This window comes from Nothobranchius furzeri, chromosome 9 (genome assembly GCF_043380555.1).
Source record: "Nothobranchius furzeri strain GRZ-AD chromosome 9, NfurGRZ-RIMD1, whole genome shotgun sequence".
NCBI classification, from domain to species: Eukaryota; Metazoa; Chordata; class Actinopteri; order Cyprinodontiformes; family Nothobranchiidae; genus Nothobranchius; species Nothobranchius furzeri.
In genome coordinates this window covers 62,248,764-62,270,832 of record NC_091749.1, presented here as the reverse complement: position 1 = coordinate 62,270,832, position 22,069 = coordinate 62,248,764, and the positions used below count along the sequence as shown (strand labels likewise).

Here is a 22,069-nt window from a genome sequence, read left to right as displayed (position 1 = left end):
AAAGCTCAGCCTGTAAATATTCAAGTGGAGATTACACTCGTGCTCCACCAAATCCAGACTTCCAACCTATTGGTTGTAGTGGTTATTCTGTTCTGCCCTTGTGCATGTGTGTGTGTGTGTGTGTGTGTGTGTGTGTGTGTGTGTGTGTGTGTGTGTGTGTGTGTGTGTGTGTGTGTGTGTGTGTGTGTGTGTGGTGCCAGGGCTCTATTCAGGCAAAGCCCTCACAAAGACTTTGACTATAATCTTGTCTGCTTTGCAGTCCTGGAAGCAATTTTCTGCTCCTTTTTGACTGGTGTCTTGGAAATTGCAAACCAAGGCATTTTGGCTGCAGTGTAAATCCTTTGCATACAAGGGCTTGCCCATCCAAATTAGATTATGCTCAGCTCCAAGGCACAGGCCGAAGCCAGCAAGTGCTATTGTGAAGATTGCTTACATTAATGCTTTGTCCAATTGTTAATGTTTGCCAAAAGAATAACGTGAGGCAATGGATGAGGTGTGTCTGTGCTAGCATGTGTGACTTTGCATGTCTGCAGACTTCTGTCATGGGTCAAGCCTTCTACTTGCTTGGAAAAAAAAACCAGAAAAGAAAAACATAAGTATTGAATCTTTTTGGATTAATTTTGTAGTTTTATCTCCAGTTTCCTTTTTTAATGGGTAATTTAAAGCCTGCTAAGTCTGCCAGAAATGCTACTGGTACCATGTGGCCACAACCTGTGATCCTGTGCTAACCAAAAAGGCAAACACAACAAAGGAATAGAGAGGAAAGGCTATAAAAGACATTGTTGTATTTGGAACATAATCACTCCAGCTTTCAACATGAGGTTGTGTCCATGTGTTAAAGAGGTTCTGGAGAGCTGCAGTTTCTAATATCCTGCTGTTTGAACCCCAGAGGGATTGATAAGGCTAAAGGCTTTAGCTCAACTGCTATTCCTCAGAAGAACTTGTGATTTGTTCTGGATCATCAAGGATTGGAAACCTGTAAAATCACTAAAAACAAACGTCATGGTTACAATTGAGCTAAATGTACTGAAGTAATCCGATGGAATGTTTTTTTTTTTTTACTTTTCGCAAGTGTTTAACCCATTTTAAACGTTTTATTAATAAAATTAATTGAGTATAAATGGAATTGCTGTGCTCACTCGCTTATTTTCTGAAACATTTTTCCTCATTAGGGTCACCGGTAGCTGGCCCCCATCCCCAGCAGTCACGAGAAGTAGTGGTGGACAATTTAGGGTTGTCAATAAACCTGACATGCATGTTTTTTGGTCTGTGGGAGGAAACCGGAGTACCCGGCAGTACCATGCTAACACTATGCAGAAAGATCACAGCCTGTGACCTTCTTTCTGCAAGGCAACTGCAGCCCAGAAGTGTTGATATTTATCTAATAAAATGTCTTAATATATAAGATATATTCATAAAATGTTTCAAATGATCCAAATCTGTGTATTTTACTGTTTTGTTGTTTATTGTATGTTTGTTTTTGTCTGTAAAGTACTGTGTGACTTGTGAAAAGTGCTATACAAATAAATGGTAAATGGCCTGTATTTGATATAGCGCCTTCTAGAGTCCAGGAACCCCCCAAGGCGCTTTACAACACAATCAGTCATTCACCCATTCACACACACATTCACACACTGGTGGGGATGAGCTACGATGTAGCCACAGCTGTCCTGGGGCGCACTGACAGAGGCGAGGCTGCCGAGCACTGGCGCCACCGGTCCCTCCGACCACCACCAGCAGGCAATGTGGGTCAAGTGTCTTGCCCAAGGACACAACGACAGCGACAGACTGAGCGGGGCTCGAACTTGCAACCTTCCGATTACGGGGTGAGCGCTTAACTCCTGTGCCACCGTCGCCCGTCATATAAATAAACTTATTCTTAAAGCTGCTAAAGCAAATTTGAAAAAAAAAAGAGTAAAGCATTATTTTTTATGTCTCTTAACAACGTTCTAAAATAGTATAGCTATAAATATATTGAGGAGGTAAAAAAAATGAATAAAGTGTTTCTCTTGCATTTGTCCAAAAACCTCCGCCAAAAACATATTTTGGACGGAAAGCAACTATCGGAACAGTTGATAAACTGGTTGTCGGTCTTGTTGAATCGCCACACTTCCTTGGGTCATCCATTCATTACACACTCACGTATTTAGTAACAGAACACCACTAGAGTGAGAGGTTCAACTTCAACATTGGGACGAACTACCAAAGTCCCAAAAAGAAAATCACCATTTAAGGTCACGGACAACAACAGATGTTTGGACCTAGAAAACAGCAACTGGTGTTTAGCGCTAGCTCGTTTCCTCTGGCCTTGCGGGTTTCCGGTTCCGACTGAGCGTGACGGGGAAGATACCTGAGGGGAGGGCTGAGTGTTCTGTTATAGTGTTAGCTTTCAACACTTAGCTTGGACTTTTTCTAAACTGTCCCTGCTTCACACGACCTCAAGACCACTGTGTGTGTGTGTGTGTGTGTGCGTGTGTGTGTGTGCGCGTGTGTGTGTGTGTGTGTGTGTGTGTGTGTGTGTGTGTGTGTGTGTCCTTTTTTTAATCAAATGAGATGCCCTGGGACAAGAATAGTTTCCAGTGTCAGCTCTGTGAGATGCTGGACCAGATGCCAGCCAGCCTTTTGTGGCCTGCTACTGTTGATTCTGTTGCTGCCTGCATTAGCCTCTACAAATGGACAGCTATGGGAGAAAAAAAATCTGAGTAACAGCCTCCATGAAAAGCTCTGTGGGTTCACCACATGCCTGGATGTACTTAACATTTAAATGGTTCAAAACTCACTAAACTACTGGAAAGCAGCAGATCTTTAAATAACTTTGCAACTGGTTACAATAAATGGTCACAATAAAAATACAAAGCAGATGAGGCAGAGAGCTGTAAGAAGCTAGGCGTAGCTAAGGGCCGTCTTTGTTTCTGTCCGGACTGGGACGGATTGTTTAGAAGTTCAGTCTGGGACCCCAGGTCTTCACTCAAGAGCAGCAGACCACAGTGGTGACTGACACTCAATACACAAAGCCCAGCATTGTGGTCTGAACCAGTGCCTTCAACTTAACCACATACCAGGTGTGTGATATAACAAGAGCAAGTTCTGCACATTATCAAATCTAAGTGGCTATTTATGGTCTTGCAGCTGTTAAAGGCTCCAATTATGAAATCTTAAACTTCTGCAGTGCTATTCTTTCCACTGTGAGAGAGAAAAAAAAGATGTCAGCGCCCAACCGCTGTCAGATTTCAGTTTTGAGAAAAAAAATCGACCTCATCAGCCTTAAATGTAAAATCAGGTCAGTTTTTACACCCCGAAATGAATTTGACTGAAGCACAGATGCTTTTTAAATGTCTTTAAAAAATATGAAAGTGAGAAGAAGACGCAAAATAAACTTTTCCATCTTTTTTCCTTTTTACATAAATACTTCATCAGAGGTTTTCACTGTGGTGTTCCAAGTGTTAAATTACTTTTTTCAAGACAGAAAAATCATAAAAATATAAGTTCAACATAACAAAATGAACTATTATTTAGCAGCATCTACCTCACTCCAGCAGCTTTTGGCTGTTTTGGATCAAGCTCAGGCTCATTGCGATCCCATAGCCTCAGGTTATTTGCAAACCATGGAGACAAAAAAAAAAAAAAAGATCTCGGGATTGGTAGCATGTTGCTGAAATACAGGGAAGAAGCAGGCACAATGCACAGGGCGGTCCGCCACCCGCCTCCTCCCAGAATACACCCTGTGGGCAGAGCAGAAGGCCTCGAGCACATGTTCTGCGGCGAGCCAGATTAAAGCTTTCTTTATAACGCTGACAAGGCCCCTTTTGGGTTCCCTCGCACAAGAAGCTCCACGCATTCTGTTATCTATCCTCTTCCTACTTGTCTCTCTTCCTCTGTGACTCACGGTTTCACTGGCTTGGCTCATGGCTTCACAACTGAAATCATGTGCAAGCGAACAAGTACTACATCTGTTTCTAGACTTTAAAGGCAAAAGACCGCACAGGAAAGGCAGTTCAGATTATTGTGGGTGGCGGTCCTCCACTACAGCTCCGAGCACACTGCTGTAATTTTACTTGTGGCATAGAGAACTGCATGCTGAAGTCATTCAGGGGAGAGACTGATAGTTTGCCAGCACTTGTGGTTGAGTAGGAGGAGAATAACGTGGACCATTGCAGCTTTTGTTTCCTGAAATTTCTCTTCTTTTTTTTTATCTTGAACTTGATTTGTTTATATGTGCCGTTTGGTTGAAGAAATCCCTTTTTCATGTTTACTTTTTCAGCACTTAGCCCCACTCGTGTTGCGCCAAAGAACTTTGCATCATAAATGCCTTTTTTTATCATATCATTCAAATACTGATGGGCTCTTCTAGAAGCAGAACCTCCAGCTTCCCCGGATACGCCATGTCCTTTCGCTACTCCTCTGTGTCAGAGTGATCAGTAAAAATTTAATGACACTATAAAATAATAAAACTGCCATTAATTTATCACAGCACTTGATGCGTGGGCAGTAAAGAAGCGTTAGCTCGCTGAATGTTTTCCAGCCCTAAAACAAAAAAAACGACGGCGCTGCGCGGATAACTTATGGCCCTAATTCCTGCTATATTTCTACCTCACTGAGATAAATTACCAAACTTATAACCAATAAGTATATTAGGCTCAGTATATAAAATTTTATGAAAATTTGCAGCGCCGTATTGGACTAATAAACTTACATTAATTAGCATATGAGCACGACTTACTGCTGTTATATTTTAACATGCAAACGACTGGCCTCTACGAAACATGAAGTAATAGATAAAAATTCTAAGAACCCTCAAAAGAGTTTCATTCAGCGTGCTTCTACACCGTCTGAAGTGCTGATCTCCACCGATCTTATGACGGAGGAAGAAGTTCAACACCGGCACAGTTATTAATGAAAACCATTGATGGATGGCCCCTGTTCTCTCTCCTCCCCAGCCCAACACGATGCTTAATGATCATGAGTTTATAAAAGGACTTGATTGATCAAGAGGGGCCAGCGAAGCACAGAAGAGGGATGGGATGACTACTTTATTACAGACACACAGCGCCAATGAACACTGCGTCTTCCCAACCGGACTGTCGGAGAATCCTCTGAAGCAGCACCATCCAGCTAATCGCACTTTAGTCACTTTGTCATCAGACTGCTAGCTTCTTTTCATTAAGAGCAATAACGTGGAAGGCTGATGGATATGGTGACGCGTACATGGGCGTGCGTGTGTTGCTTTACACAGAACGTGACACCGTGAAAGGCGCCGTACTCCATCTTCTCTTTACAAAGTGTCCTCTTGCCCAGCAGGGACCACCGCATATGTCATAATTAGAAAACACTTAAGTAAGCAAAGGGGGCCGTCAGACAGACAGCCTCTAATCACAGGCCATAAGCAGGTAGTGTTTAATTGTATATCAGAATCACTCAGCTGGTCATAAATAATGAGTGCTCCTTCAAGTGTGATGGTAAATTGCGGTGCTTTTTTCTGCCGTTCGCACATTCCTTTCTTTGGAGGAAGAGTTCTTGAATAAATAAAAGCTTAAGAAGAAATTCAAAATGCCGTGAAAGGCCTCAAATGCACTTGAACTATCTTTGGTCTTTATCTTGTCATCTTTTGTTTTTTATATTCAATAGAAAAAATTACACAAAGAAGAAAAAATAAATAATTTTTCTTTTTTTTTTTCGAACATGCACTTCTATGTCTGCTGGCTATTCTTCTCAATGTGATTTAATTTACCGTGTAAAAAATGTGGATATTCACTGTAAAACCTGATTTCTACGAAAGTTTAAAAAAGTCTCATTTCTAGAGATGTTATCTTGTTTTTAGTCAAAGAAGAAGAAAAAAACATTTCTCTAGAAAATTAGCATTACTTAAGATAAGGTAAAAATTCTTAAATATGATCCAGATATTTTGAGTAAAAATACATCTGCCAATGGGGTAAGCAAAGTTGCGTGGCTAGAATTATTAAAACTAGTCAATACATTTAAATTCAGTTATTTTCAAGAAATTTTGGATTATATTTAGGAATGGTTACCTTGTTTTAAAGAGATAATATGTAGTTCAAACTGTCAATATCCATCAAAACATTGTTGAAAATGAGTAAAATGATCTCCATTTGTTGAAAAATATTGGCGACTTTGTAATATATAACCCTAAAAATTGGGTCTAAAGTACATAGGGCGCAGGTCTAGCATCTGTGGGGAACGCTATATGATACGCCATGTTTCCTTCTGGCCGGCTCGGGGCGTGTGCCTGTTGATGACGTCACACTAAATGTTACCACGTTCAAAAGATTTATGCAGTAAGAAACACAAATTTAATAATAAAACTGCTAAACTCTTAGCAAAACATATGCGAAAGAACAAAATCAAAAAAAGAGATGTAATATATTTTGGCCGAGCGGTATTGCCGTAGTATAATGACGTCATCGGCAGGCGCAGGACCCCGAGCAGACTCAGAAACTACAGCTCCAGAAATCGGCATCGTGTTCTTTGGAATGTCAAAAGTTTGAGGAGTCACGCCTAGGTTGCATGCTTTCTGCTCCACAGGAAACAACGTTTAACGTAACGTTTTATTATTTTTTTTAACTACCAACAGTCATGTCACAAAATCATCAGGCATCCTAATCTGCCACAGTAGAAAAACTTCTCTTTTTTGAGCAAAAACTATATTATACTGTTCTTCAGTGTTTGAGGGTGTTGATTATAAAGAAAAGAACCAAAAGTCGGGGTAGACGGTGCGACTTTACCAGAGATCCAACACCCAGGGAGTTAAGCAAATCATTTTTCTGAATGGTGGCGACACGCCTGCTTTTAGTGTCATCCGAGCACAACCTTTTGGGAAGAGGAGGGTATACGATTATTTGTATCATGCAGAGTCAAAGTGTTCATCTCCTAGTTGAGTCTTCAGAGAGGAGGACAGCCCTTTGCTAATGTTCTGTGTATTCACTGAGGAAGTAGGTCATTCAACAATGGAGCCAGAAGCAGTCGGCACTCTCTCCCTTTGCATAATACATTAAGTGTAATGTGCAGCAACTATTCAGATCCCCCCCTTCCCCTGAAAGCTGTTATTTTATTCTGCAAATGCACACCGACATGACATTTAATATTGTCACAGAGTGCTGAATGAGAGGGTTTCATTGTGCTCAAGTACAACATGATGCTAAGTTCAATCTGAGCACAAAGCGACAAGACGAATGGTAAAAACACGGTGTGTTCACCAAAAACATGAACTCTGAATAAATGATGGGCGCTGAGCTCTTGGTGCTGCGGACTGGAAAGGAGGTTGAGGGAGAAGACTACAGGGGAGAAAAATCTGAGCGCTGCAAAGAGGGCCGCGGCCTCATTGTGTGCTCTGGGATCACAAAGTATCCTTCTGTAAATCTATTTACAGCGCCCGCGTCGCGGCCCTCACTGTCTCTCTGCCTCCTGTCATCTGCTGCTGAATGAAGGAGTGACTGAATGAAGAGCTGCTCTTTGGCTCCTGTCAAAAGAGCAGCTCTTCAAAACAACCTGCATTTACCAAAGATGCTTTTTTTCCCCCTTCTCAAACCTTCAGGTCTCCATCGGAGTTATTTTTGTCATTTACTTTCATTGTGAAAATGCGAACAAGCGCTTGTTGGTTTTCCTGACTGGCTTGTTTTTCTCCTTTAGGAGAGGATGCATTTTGACAACCTTGGACATCAGCTCAGTAAACTGGGAGAAGAAGGAAAAATCGGCCACAGAGTTATTGACCTCACCCGGCCCGAGGATCTCGATGGTAAGACCTTATTTGCAGTGTTTTGGTCAATTTGGTAAAAAGAGAGTTTGATGGCTGATAAACAATGTGCATGACGTGCACACATGTGCATGCAGATGTGTGTGTGTGTGAGTCCAGGTTTCTTCATGTTAACGGGGAGTTTTCCTCTCCACTGTCGCTACATGCTTGCTTAGTATGAGGATTGCTGTAAAGACTGACACAAGTCAGTGACTTGATGCAACCTGCTCGGTTTCCTTACAGAGGAAACTATTAACAAATTGGAAAAATGAATTCAACTTAATTGGAATGTTTACTTCGTAAAGTGCCTTGAGACGACTCTTGACGGGATTTGGCGCCATATAAATAAACTGGATTGAATTTAATCGAAATGAAACCTCATGTGTGGCAGATGCACGTGTGTACAGAGAAATGTAAGTAGTTTTGCCGAGAATGTGGTTTAAGACGGCTCCGAGGTTTTGACAGGTACATGAGCAGAGGACAACGGGTGCACAGAGACAAAGCTGGCTGTGGTACGGCATGAATTCTGATTACACCAACGTGACAAGGCGTCATCCACTTTTGTGGTGCTGGCTCCTACACCGGAGCAAGGCGTCATTTAGTGCACCAGTGTTTGTTTGAGGGGAATATTTGTGGCAGTTTCCATGGGCTTTCAGAGCAAGAGCAGAGACTAAAAAGTATCTGACTCATATTTGATACCTCAATGAGTCACGTGGAGATTTTTCACAGGACAATGCCAGTCGTTGGAGTTTCTCTGTAGTTGCTGTAGTGCCACAGCATGTTGGTTCACACTGAGTTTAGACTAAAAAAAAGGCAAAAATAAATGTTAGTCTTGAAAACAAACCATAAACACATTTGCTTTACAACTCCAAAGCTTTATTTTTTAACACCAAGTCTTGTTTCACATCACACCCAATCAAGAAGATGAGAATTAGAGGTGAATTTAAAGAATCCATTGACATGTTTCCCATGTGAGCCACAGCTGAGGATCCCATCCCACCCGTCTGACTCCTCGGACAGATGTGTTTTCATCGCTCACTCTCCCCAGTGGGAACCCTCCTTTTGTGGCTACTGTGGAGTCAGGACAGAAACAGAGCGCGCACAAGGGCATATGTGTCCTTTTAAGTCCTGCTCGGGGCCAAGGGAAAGGCTAGCGCCAGACGCCTCACATCAGTGTTCCCAGTGGGCGATGGATTAGGAGCAGACAGAGGTTAGAAGAGGGGATAGGTCCACTTCCCAGGGGGGAGGAGGGGGGAGGTTAAAGACAGAGAGAGCAGCACACACAAATCAAAACACACAGTTTGCATTTCTTACACCCCAATATATCAGTCTGTCTGTGTGACCAACAGGAGCTGAGCAATGACATTTTTAGTTAAAATTTGAATTCCTTGTTTGGATTTTGACCTTTTCAACCAACAAAGGCCTTACATTTGTATGTAACTTTATATAAAAAGACATACTGGACACTTAAAGCTTATTTGTGCAGATTTTAATAACATTAACCAATAAAAAGTCTTTATTTTGAAAGTTATTAGTTCTTAAGAAGCTTTGGTTTTGTAAAAGCATTAAAAAAACAGCCTGTTTCAAAATTTTCTCCTAAAATTTATGACTTTTCTACCAAAACCTGGCTGAGTTTCTTTTTTCCCAGACATCTAAAATAAGTAATGCAATTAAATTTCTGGAGTCATTTTGGCACGAAACATACGGAAATGACTTCGGAAACGTTGGTATCCCGGCACATTTATTTCCTCCCGAGTAGATCGGAACACTTTTTGGTGTTTCCACGAAAAGGAAAATTACTGGGTGTACCTCCCAATCCCGACCCAGGGTGTGAAAAAGCCCCTCAGTGTGTGACAGCCTTCCCGTCAGAACAGAGCAGCCACCACTGAGCAGGCGCAGAGTAAAGCCGGCGTTGGTTATCACAGGACCTCACTGGAAGCTTTCGGCCTCTTGAGCTAATATTTGCAGAGAATCTGGCAAGACCAAACGACTCATACAGAAAAAGAAAAAAGAAGAGGGAATTTGAATCATCTTACAAATACACGCACATGATTCATTCTGCTTAATCTTCTAGGGATTTTATATATATATATATATACACACATATATATATGCATATATATATATATATATATATATATATATATATATATATATATGTATATATATATATATATATATATATATATATTTATATATATATATATAAGGTCATGGGAACCAGGCAGCTTCTTGCTTCTTGATGCTAAAAAGAGAGCTTAGATATAGAGTCATAGCAATTGAATTAAATAAATCAATTAATATGTTTGGCTTTCAATTTGCCCCCAGGGGAAATAATTGCAACATGCATGAAAGGTTAGCCTTTACTTTTGTGCAGGCAGAAGTAAAAAAAAAAACAAAAACAAAATAATTGTCACCTGCACGCTGCAACAAGCAGGTGTTGTGCTCCAACAGGTGCTCCTGCAAAACACAGTTCAAAACATCCGAACCATTCCTTTCGTCTAAGTAAGATGCTGCACTGGTGTTTATTTCAGTCGTAATTTGAACAGATTTAATTAGCCAGCTATGAGGCCAGGTTCGAGCAGAGCCACTGTGTTCTGCACGTCTGTACCCATTAATCTTGCCTGATCCTGCTCTGAGGGAGAGGCTCTATTGTCAGCAGTAAATGCCTTCAGTCGGAGGTGTTAGATTTGATCCCAACAGGGAGGGCTTGGCAGATTTGTGTAATTGTTGCCTGCTCACTGAGGCTCATCCTCTTGAACAGATTCCTGGGTGACAGAATGAGTATGACGACAGAGCGAGGGAAGGGGGCGGCCGGGGCAGTGCTACCCTCTGGCACGGTACTAGGTTGAGTCTGAGCCTGCAGCTCACAGGTGCAATCGGCTATGGGGCCTCGAAACATTACCCCTTTTTTTTTTTTTTTTACTTTTTTCCCTCTTTCTCATTATTCGTTTTCTTTTCACACAATAATTCATCCTCCTCGTCCACGTTTCTAGAAGAGACAAATTAAAAGAGGGACCCTCATATCATTCTGTCACACAAGAGCTGCGGGCCTCATGAATCACAATAAATTCTATTAAGCATCTCACTCCCTGTTTCACCCCTCCCTAGTTACCACCCCGGGGGGGCTGGCCCTGTCACTGCCAAACATCTGTGTTTATTTACACAATCACACACCTAACTAACCGATTCCTAAATGATCCGCCCCTCCAGGAAATGTACAAAAAAAGCTAATGCTCATTTGAAAATATCATGATTCTTAATGAATATACAGAAACAATGGTGCGCTAAATTGCATGTTGCATTCTTCTGCAATTTCCCATTTTAATGCACAGGTTGAAGGGATGAATGAGAGCACAGATGTATCCCAATATTAGATGAATTGACCATGTTAGCGATCTACTTTCAGTTTTTTCTTTTCTTAGAGAAATTTCCGCTCCGCCATATCCGAGGCCATGGTATTGAGTCGGAAAAGGGTAGAATGCCTTCTCCAGGTCAGGGACGATGTTCTGCCTCAAGTGGAGGAGTTTGAGTAGGCCGATTGGTGCTGCACCCATGGTGATCTGGGCTTTGTACCGTTCTGTCGTGGTGAAGAGAGAGCTGAGCCGGATTTCTTAATTTACCAGTCGACCTTCGTTCATACCCCCACGAGCTTTGGGTAGGGACCAAATGAATGAGATCGCGGATACAAGCGGCCAAAATGAGTTTTCTCCACAGGGTGTCTAGGCTCTCCCTTAGAGATGGGGTGAGAAGCTCGGTCATCCGTGAGGGGCTCGGCGTAGATTCGTTGCTCCTCTACGTTGAGAGGAGCCGGTTGAGGTGGCTCAGAAATCTAGCTGGGACGCCTTATGGACACCTCCCCGGTGAGGTATTTTGTGCACGTCCAATCGGGGGGAGGCCTAAAGTAAGACCCAGGACACGCTGGAGGGACTATGTTTGGCCAGGGAACACCTTGGGATTGCCCCGGTGGAGCTGGCCCAAGTGGGAGAAGGAAGTCTGGACCTCTGCTTAGGCTGCTGCCCCCGTGACTCGACCACACGTAAGCAAGAGGAAGAGAGTGGATGGGTGGGCGGATGGATGGCCACAAAGATGGGTCAATTCTAAATATTATTTTGGCCCGAGTCAGCCTGGTACCATACCATTTCATTCTCTGAGTGCTTTTAACACAGCATTACAACTGGCCAAAGTGACTTTACACATATTTTTGCAAGTGTAAGACTAAACGCCTGCCTCGGTGGAGCTTAATTTGACAGATTCCTCCAGTTGTTCAACTCTACAGATTTCTGTAATGTCTGACAGAGCAGACAGGCACTTTTCTGTGTGAGCAACTATGTGAAGCAAAGAAACCATGGCTCATCTGGATTCCCTCCAGTGGAGCGAGTCACGTGGCTGGTTTCCTGGCTAACTACGGATGTGGCATAGGTGATGGCAGGCAGTTGTTTTGTACACCTCCCCATAAGAAGATCACCTCTGCCCGTATGCATGCACACCAGTATATAAATTGCTGAATCAGTGTCAGCGATAGAATAATGGCACGAGAGGCGTCGTAAATTACAGCAAGCGATCGCGGAGCGCAGACACTGGCTGTCGTGTCTGAGTGAGCGCTGCGCTCCTGAGCTAATGAATACCTTCATCTGGCCCTGGCAGTCAGCAGTTTGCCCCGCATTGATGGATACTGTCAGCCCTCCGCCACTCCACATTTCATTGCACAATAAACATGGTTGTCAAAAGCAAACAAAGTGAAATCAATTCATCCTGTACAGTGAGTGCATGCTAAATGAAATTAACGTACTGTGGGGTTTGGTGGCAGCAAAGGCAGTGTATTATTTCTGAATTCATGACGGCTTTAGGGCCTGTAGCATTCCAGGAGGCAAAAGCAAACACGATGCTTTCAGAGTTTGAGGAGACCTCTTAAATGTTCTGATATAGTGCATGTTGTAGGTGTGCAGTTATGCTTATTTAGGGGTGTGCTTTAGTCTGGAATCTTTGAATCATGTGCTGTGCAAATGTTTAAGAACAGTCTCTCCTTTTCTGGCCAGTTATTTACCTGATTATGTCAGCTTGTGAGAAAAGGGAGCAAAATGTGGACGAAATAGCCTAAAATTCATTATTATAGGGGTGTAAATCATAGTTTGATTGGATTGCAATGTGATATTTGCCAGTATCTGAAATATCGTTTGGATTTGATTTGATCAATCAAGTGATTCTCTCGGGGGGGGAGATGGTTTCTTCACCGACTGTTTTCTCACCGCTCGCCATGACGCCGCTAGCTTCTTCATTTAACACATTTGGTGATTTTCAGGAACAGGTGGAAAAGGGCGGGACTTCAAAACAAAGCCATTTTCTAAATAAAAGTGCCTTTCATAAATTGTTATAGATTTTTTTGCTATTTGGATAGATGAGTGTGATCAATGCAGGTCGATTGTTACACTCCTAGTAGGCGTGTTTCCATCGTCGGAGCTTCAGGGTGCATTCTGGGAGGGTGTTTGTGGGGGAATTTGGCTGTTTTTCTGTGTTAGCTTCAGTAACGGCGATTTTAAAGCAGCACGATTGTTGATCATTTTCTTTTGCTTCCATTCTGCGTCACAAGCAACTTTTCCAATGCCGATTGTTTTAGACAGCATCTGCTGATGTCATTTCCTGCTGTGCTACAACCAGGCAGCATGAGTTAACCAAACGTTCCTCCACCAGCTTCTCCACCGGACCAATCTGAGTACCTACCCTTCTCCAGGCAATCCAAAAGTTCCTGAAAACGTCCGTTCTGAAAATCATGATTTTTTTGAGACAAACAGGAAAAGAATCCAGCACAGACCTGAAGCTTCATCCTTCGTTTAAAGGTTTTAGTGGATACCTTCTTGGACAAAATGCAAAAGTATGAGTCAAACTTAAAATAGTTGCTATTTTTGATTGATTTGCCTTAAGAAATTGAAGCAATTTGCATTTTGTGAATTATAGAATAAATTTCTGTTTCTTGCCAACCTTATTTCTAAACTGAGTGGACACACTTGACAGACTTTTAGTTAAACTTTAGTTGTTTTGTTCATAGTGATGCACCAATATGAAATTTTGGAGCTGATACTGATATCCGATATTAAGATCACTGTTATGACCGATAACCGATATTTGCCAATACCGATAAACTGACATTAATGTTTCTAAAATCAGCAGATTTTGTATAGAATGAAAATGATTAAAGCTGAATTTATGTTATTATGTACACACAACACACACATTTACGGTTCTGAGATGATTTCATTCATTGTTCACGTGACTAAACAATTACACATCACCCCCCTCACCCCCACCCTCACCCTCTGAAACAGGCAAACAAATGGAGCCAAGATGGAAAAAAATCATCGGTTGTTAATATCGGCCCAGTTTTATTTATCGAACCAATACCGATATGTTAAAAAATGACTAACATCAGCCGATACCGATATTGATGCCGGTATATTGTCCATCCTTATTTGTTCATGAAACAAAGGTGTTTCTGTGTGGGCAGCTTACTGAAATCAGTGCCCACCACACTTCTGTCATTGTTTTGGAGGAACTATTTGTCTCCTTTAGCATTCAAGCAAACATCATTTTAAAAAGAAAACAAGAATCTTTTTCATTTTTTTCAGATTTAGGCTGAAAATGGTGCAGTGCTATCTGTAGGGATTAGAGCAGCTGAGGATTTTGAGTTACTGTCTCTGCACGGCCCTGTATTACTCATTAAGAGTTTGATTTCTCAACTGAAATAATAATAGAAATCAAACCCCAGGTAACGCGTGCCAATGCTGCTAGTGAAATAGTCTAATGAGAAGGCTTCACATGTGGATGATGAAATATGCATGAGTCATCCCGAGCTTTCTTTTCCAGATTTGAGATCATTAAAGATGTATCGTAGCATATGGAAGGCTCTTTTTTGTCTTATTTTTCAAGCCTTGTTTATCAACATGTTTTTGTTTGTTTAAATATTCATATTGCTTTTATTTAATTCTTTCACATCTTACATATAAAAGGAAGCAAATGTGCATGCAAACAGAAATCATTATCAGTCTGATGTACAGTTTAATACTGAGAGAAACTTGCTTATGCTGATTGTGAATGCCCTGATTGAGAAACAGCACTTTGCAGAGTCGGCACACTCTCCCCACACTAATGCGGGCCGGTTTGTGTGCGCGCGTGTGTGTGTGTGTGTGTGTGTGTGCATGCTTAAGAGGAGGAGAGATTAAAAAAAAGCTGTGGAACATAAAAATAACAGAATTTTATTTATTTGTGCACATGCATGTTAAAATATACTTTAGGATTATTCAAAGTTTGTTTCTTGAGTTTTTAATTTTAAAGACTGCCTCAAGTCTCTTATTTATTATTCATTCAGGCACACTTAGTGGGCAGTATGGATGTCGAACTGAAAAGTGTGCCTTTGAAAAAAGTGAGCGTTTAAAGACAAAACACTAAACTGTCTTTGAAGTGAAAAGTTTTTTCCTCTTAGAGTTGGAAGCTGAGGCAACACAGCTCCATGCAAACTGACAGTGAGTTCAGCTTTGCAGCCCCCAATCGTTTCCAGTCAGTCTTTTCCCACTAAACAGAAAAGTCCGTCTCTCCTGGAGGGTTTGCTTCCGCTGCCCTCATTTAAAACAATATTCATTAAGATGATGAAAGAGGCAGTGATAGCAGGAGAAGGAGAGTTCAAACCTTGCTCGTCATTTAATCAATGCCCTTCCTCGCCTCTCTTCTTCTCGCTCCTGCTCTGGCTTTTCCAGGGTCCGAGGTATTCAATGGCTCTGCTGATGAAACCTTTTGTTGTTGGCCAACAGGAGGCGCTGGATCCACTGAGGCGCGGGTCTTCAGGGAGTCCAGGGGACGGAACAGCAACGAGCCGCACATTAAACGGCCGATGAACGCGTTCATGGTATGGGCCAAAGACGAGCGGCGCAAGATCCTCCAGGCGTTCCCTGACATGCACAACTCCAACATCAGCAAGATTTTGGGTAAGACCTTCTAAATCACACGTAACAGCTACAGGTTAACCAAAGAACACGCAAGGCCTGAGCAGACGCTCCTTCTTCATGTTTAAGACGCCACTTAAATGCTGTAAACTCTTTAAGACACTCAACATTTTACATGCTGACAAAAAAATAAACAAGCAGCAATCTGCTCATCTACGAAATTAACAAATGTTTTATTTTTATTTATGAACATTAAAGAATCAACCTGACTTTTTCCTCTTTTACAGGCCAACCGAGTATTTCACTTTTATTTTGATGGCTTTATTGCTCTCTGATATGTAAATATACGACAAGATTTGCAGTAGAGTGTGTGTGTGTGTGTGTGTGTGTGTGTGTGTGTGTGTGTTTTTATGTTGCCTGCTGTGCATCAGTTCACCTCAGCATACAGATGGATTTATAGCCCATCACTCCCATAAGTGTTTGTCATGAAAAATGACAGAGACTAAATGGGTCTTGTCCCCTCAGCGCTGGAGTCCATACATCAGAGCTGTTAAAAGTGCTGTCATGCATGCCAGTGTGGCGCACTTCAAGGAGCTCCAGTATTTACTACTGCAGCTTGTTGTTCCGTACTGTTTGACAGTAAGGAACCAACAGTGCTGTAAGATGATGTGCACTGGCGCACCAATCAAAAGGTTGTTCTAAAATGGGCAACACATGTCGGCAAAGGTAGAAATCTCCCTCTTTCCCTAACTGGGTTTCAAATTTAAGAAACGATGTGTAGTTTTTACAGATAATATCTGGAAAAATGTATTAATGTTGAAAAGGAATTAAATGATTCCCATTGGTTGAAAAATATTGGCGGCTTTGTAACAAATAAGCATAAAAATCTGGTCTAAAATACACGGGAGCGGGTCTAAGTCTCTGGGCAATGCCATATTAGACGCCATCAACGGGAGCTCGTGAGGACAAATTTGGTTGCAAAACTTTTGCCATTCATAACCGTTGTACACATTTACTTCTTCACTTGCTGCCAGTGATGAAAGGGGGTCTGATGTGCTTGTCGTTTTGCTAGAAAGATCTGACCATGTAGTCTTTTGAAAATTGCACTCCCAGGGATTTTTGACCCTAACGGCCATCCGTTGGTAAGGTTTTACTCTTACAAAAAAATACTGCTTTCTTGCAACGATTTAGGAGTGTACTGCCCCCTATCGCCAGGGAAAATACACACGGTCACTTCTGGAATGCCTCGAAGGAATGCAAATCACCTGCCAGCCTTTGTTTCAAACATTATGTTTTCATGAAATTAAAAAAAGTAAACATCTCACACAACCTAACAACATATTGAGGATGCCTGTTGGTTTGCCAATATGTTTTAATTCAATTTAAATTCTGTTAATTTATATATCACCAAATACCAACAAGAGTCACCTCAAGGCACTTTACAAAGTAATCATTCCAACTGAGTTCAGTTCGTTATACCAATGAAGTTTCCTGTAATAAGGAAACCCAGCAGTTTGCATCGAGTTACTCGTGTCAGACACTTTACAGCGACCCCTATAAGCAAGCATGTAGTGACAGTGGAGAGGAAAACTCCCCTTTAACAGGAAGAGACCTCTAATGGGCCATTCCCATCTGTACCGGGTCGGCCCAGGCCGGGTAGCGTAGGTTGTTTACATATCTGGGTGGCCTGGTATTTTTCCGGGCCAACCAAGGCTCATTCTCAGCCCTCTTCTCGAGGGGGTCTGCTTCAGGCCGACCAGGGCCAACACACCCACTGCTGACAGCAAATTCACACCTTCCATTAGAGCAAGCCTCTGATTGGTGGGTAGAATCAGCCCACATGGGCTTAAGGCAAGGATGTGTGGAATCAACCGGGCCAGGCTGGGGCCGACTGGGGCCGACTAGGGCTACCCGGCCCGGGCCGACCCGGTACAGATGGGAATGGCCCATAACAGACCCTGGCAGCTGTTCGCTGTGACTCACTGGGGGTTTGGGGAGACTAGATTCCTTTTTTTGAATGGATATGGTTGATTGGCTGTGACTGCTAACGTTGGATTGGATTGACTTGTAAAGATGAACAGTTGTAGTTGTAAATCCAATGAAAAACTTCTGAGAGTTTCATCAAAATTCATCCAGTGATTCGTGAGATATTTTTAAAACGGCACCGTGACTTCAATGGCAAATTGTTGATGTAATGGAAACGTTTAAAAGCAGAAAAACACCTCTTTTGCAAACTTGAGTTAGTTAATGCAGAAATACTTCACTTGAAAATCCAATTTAGAGTGAATTAATGATTTTTTTTAATATAGGGGAAGTCATATAATCATAAGTGTAATTTAAAATCTGCCGATGCCAGCAGAAAATGCTGCTGTTGTGTCCTTGGGCAAGACATTTAACCCACCTTGTCTGCTGGTGGTAGTCAGAGGGACTGGTGGCATCGGTGTTTGGCAGCCTCGCCTCTGCCAGTGCGCCCCAGGCTGCTGTGGCTACAACGTAGCTCATCCTTACCAGCATGCAAATGGGTGAATAACTGATTGTGTGGTGAAGTTCCTTGGGGGGGTTGCAGAATCCTAAGAAGGCCCTGTACAAATACAGGTCATTTACAATTTTTAAAATTCCTCTTTCAGTGGTTCCCAAAATGGGGTCACTAGAGATCACAGGGGGGTCCTTGCAATTTTGTCTTTGCCAGGATTTTGAGGTTACCAAGATTATATTTGTGAAAGTTGTAAAATCCCAATAGCACATCCAATATTATAATCCAAACGCTGCATAAGATTATAACTGTACGTCTTTTAGAAAGTTTGTAATCCCTTTTGATGTGGGTATGGGTTTGGGGTCCTGGCTTGTCTTGAACACAGGCATGGGGGTCCTCAAAGAAACATGTGGGGAACCACAAATAGTAAAATATCCCTCTACTTTCATCATCAGGCTCACGGTGGAAGTCCATGTCCAACCAGGACAAGCAGCCGTACTACGAAGAGCAGGCCCGTCTGAGCAAGCTCCATCTAGAGAAGTATCCAAACTACAAGTACAAGCCACGACCTAAAAGGACCTGCATCATCGACGGCAAAAAGCTCCGCATTGGGGAGTACAAGCAGATGATGCGCTCACGGAGGCAAGAAATGAGGCAGTTCTTCACTGTGGGGTACGTTCACAAACGCCCCATTTCAAGCACAGTGCATCCTTCTGGCTGTCTCGATCTTGGTCTTGAAAAGTGAAAACTCGGGCATAAGCTGAGGCGCGCGCTGTAAAATTAAGTGTTTCTCAATAGCTGTGATTTTACAATGTCATACAATAGCAGTCTCCAAATGGAGCACGGAGTGCAGAGATTATTGCAGGATAGAAACTGTAAGTATACACTCAGAGACGCCTGGAGGGCAGCAGTCCACAACGTAACACTTTAATTTACCGTGTGCGGTTAGCAGGAGAAACTCTTCTCCAGGTGTTCCCTTGTCAGTCATAAGCTTCGGCGGCTGCGGTATCAATCACGCAGCACAGCAGGACTAACCTCGGATTGGTTTTATGTCACCAATAAACTGGCTAGTGTTTCTGAACAGCTCAAAACAGGGAGCTGTCAGGGAAAACTCTCCGCCAAATCACTTTCACAGACCCTCTGGCTTGAAGGGATCTGCTAAGAAAAGCTGCAGGAACAGAAGCGGGTGTAGTTGTCCTAATCGTCGTTTTAGCATTCTTTAATTAGATTTTTTTTTCTACTTTGTCCAGCCAGCCTCCTCAGATTCCCATCACCACCAGCGCCAGCATGGTCTACCCCGGGGCAATCACCATGGCGACCACCACGCCCTCACCTCAGATGACGTCGGATTGCTCGAGCGCCTCAGTGAGTCCTGAGCCTTCCATTCCCGTCATTCAGAGCACTTACAACATGAAGCTAGAGCCCGGCGTCATGGCAAACAACAGCGAGCCCGTCAACGGCGAGGATGAGATGGACATGTATGAAGACTTTGAGGACGAGCCCAAATCAGACTATAGCAGTGAAAATGACACACAAGAGCCAGTCAGCGCTAACTGAGAGCTTCTGAATGGGAAGAGGCTAAGGCAGACACAACACTCACACAGGAGGATGCCCAAAGGGCTGTTTGCAACCGAGGGACAAACTCACACAAACATTCACGGGGGAAGGAAAAGAAACACGATCATGTAGACACCAGCATGCAGCTACGGCTTCATCCATCAAAAGCTATGTGGTCTTAAATATTTCTTTAGGTTTGTGTACAATTTTGATTGTGCTAATTTATATTTGTTTTGGATTCATTGCTTTTTGTTTTGGCATCACGGACAAAGTTACACAATTAGGTTGTTGCCCACGGCGGGAGTCAGAACTTGAAGCTGGACGTTTGTATGATCCTGTACTTCTTACAGTCACCTTGTTTTAATCACGTCTTTGATTTTGCAACATTATCGAACCATTTAAGACGGGAATAATACTCTCACTCAGGTAAAGTGTGCCAGCCAACAGCTTGTGAATGTTTCTAATCATGAGGAGAAAAATATGGTCAATACAAATATTTCAATCGGAATTCAATATTAAAAGGGTAATAATAATAATAATAATAATAATAACAACAATAATAATTATTATTATTATTAAACTTCATTTTTTGTGTGAAAGTGCCAAATACTTCATGTTGATTTGCAAACTAAAGTCTTAGACAGTCTTTCCTCGCTCTAACAGATCAAACGAACGAAGCAGCGTATCTCTGAGCCAGCGAGCTCTTTAAGAAGTAAAAAAATGTGACATCTTTGGACAGAAAGCTAGCTGTACTCCAGGGAGATGAATGCAGTGATCATCCATGACACCCCTTGTCATTCGTTTATCCCAGTTTGAACAGGAAATTGCGGCGTTATTTCCAGCTCTGCAGCCCAGTCAGACTCACAAAAATCTTAATCAGTGATAGTAATCAGGCCAGAGAGCTAAAGGGCCAAAGGACTCCAATCTGCAGGATTGGAACAGGAACGAAAGGCAGCTTTGGTGGCATTAACCAAGTTAAATTGATGTTGTACAATGTGTAGCTGTAAAGCTACGGTACATTCTGTTAAACACTTTAGCCCCGTTTGGACAGCATGTTTAAAGTCTTACATCTTAAAATGTAATTTTTTTTAGACATTGTAAATCTTGAACTGACACTAAGAAGTCTTAAAAACAGCGCGGTGAAGGGGTTTATACGACGAGATGATTAGTGAAGGAGTGACAAATCGCCTGGATGTGCCTCAACAAAGGGAAAAGGCTGCAAACATGTTTACCTTCAACAAATGTGGCTCAAAAACAGATGTTTCTTATGATGCACATTTATAAAATCGCTGCCATTCATGAGTTTTATTTGTTAATAAAAACAACAACTACTAGAAAATGACCTTAAATAGATGGTCAAAAGAGTCTGCCGTTGCACAAAATAACTTGAGCATTCACAGCCTTGATGCTGAGGCTCAGATCAGTAGAGAAGGTCTAAGTGGCTCTCCTCTCTGCCATGCCCCGCTCTGACCCCAGTCTGTGGCAACCTGAGCACTCAGGGGGCACCATCTGGCTCAGAAAGGAAGAAAGCAGTGGGGAAGTGTGGGAAACAATGAAAGAACAGGGTGTGTGTCCCTCATTGTGCTCTCCATCAAAGTGCTGGAAGTAAGGCCTCGACAGGGCTTCCACCGCGGCCCACTCACCAGGCACTGGCGAGCAGATGGAACAAGTACATCAAGCTGTGGGGGATTATTAAAATGACTGACGACTGGGTATCATCTGAAATACGGCATTATTAATGCATGAGTCCAGTTATTCCCCTCCCTTGCCCTTGAACTCGTCCATTTCAGAGAGCTTTGGGAAGAGTCTGCTCACTGGCTCGAGCCGGTCAGCGTCCCGGTGCCGGTCGCTGCATTTTTCTCTCGGCTCTAATCGGTACAGATGGCTCATTTTTGCCCACTTATTTCCCAAAGCCTTCTCGCCAATACACGGTCACTTTTAGAACATTTAGACACTGTTCATGCATGCTTTATGAATCACTTCATTGGTGAATTTTTTTTTTCCATTGCATCTCTTCTCCTTTGAGCAGCAGCTTACGGGTGCTCTGCTACGAACAAACTCGAGTGACTTTCCCTCTGACTCAACCTGTTTGGTATTTTCTAAGGTGTTTCCTCCTGTTTGCTTGTGGTTCAGTTGATTTGTTTGTGATTGTAAATAATTTCCCGACTGCGCCACACTGCATTAGCTGGCTGGCTGTTGGACTCTTCAAGGAAGGGAAACTTGACTGTGCTTATTAGAGCAAACACACACACACACACACATACACAGAAAAAAGAAAACTATAACATGAACTCAGAAAGAGACGATGTGTTATAAGCACTGGAAATAAATTGTATTTTTTTTAATGCTGATTAATGT

General features: G+C 42.4%; 1 protein-coding gene across 2 annotated transcripts in view; it reads left to right on the top strand.

Moving 5' to 3' along the window:
- The window catches only part of sox6 (SRY-box transcription factor 6), a 150,989-nt gene extending 131,075 nt beyond the window's left edge, over positions 1-19,914 (top strand). For both annotated transcript variants that reach the window (XM_015953106.3, XM_054732038.2), the window contains exons 14-17: positions 7,645-7,750; positions 15,550-15,723; positions 18,610-18,826; positions 19,405-19,914. In XM_015953106.3, the coding sequence (XP_015808592.1) occupies positions 7,645-7,750; positions 15,550-15,723; positions 18,610-18,826; positions 19,405-19,711 (804 nt within the window). In that variant the 3' untranslated portion in view covers positions 19,712-19,914. The remainder of the gene's footprint in view (positions 1-7,644; positions 7,751-15,549; positions 15,724-18,609; positions 18,827-19,404) is intronic.
- The last annotated feature ends 2,155 nt before the right edge of the window (positions 19,915-22,069 follow it).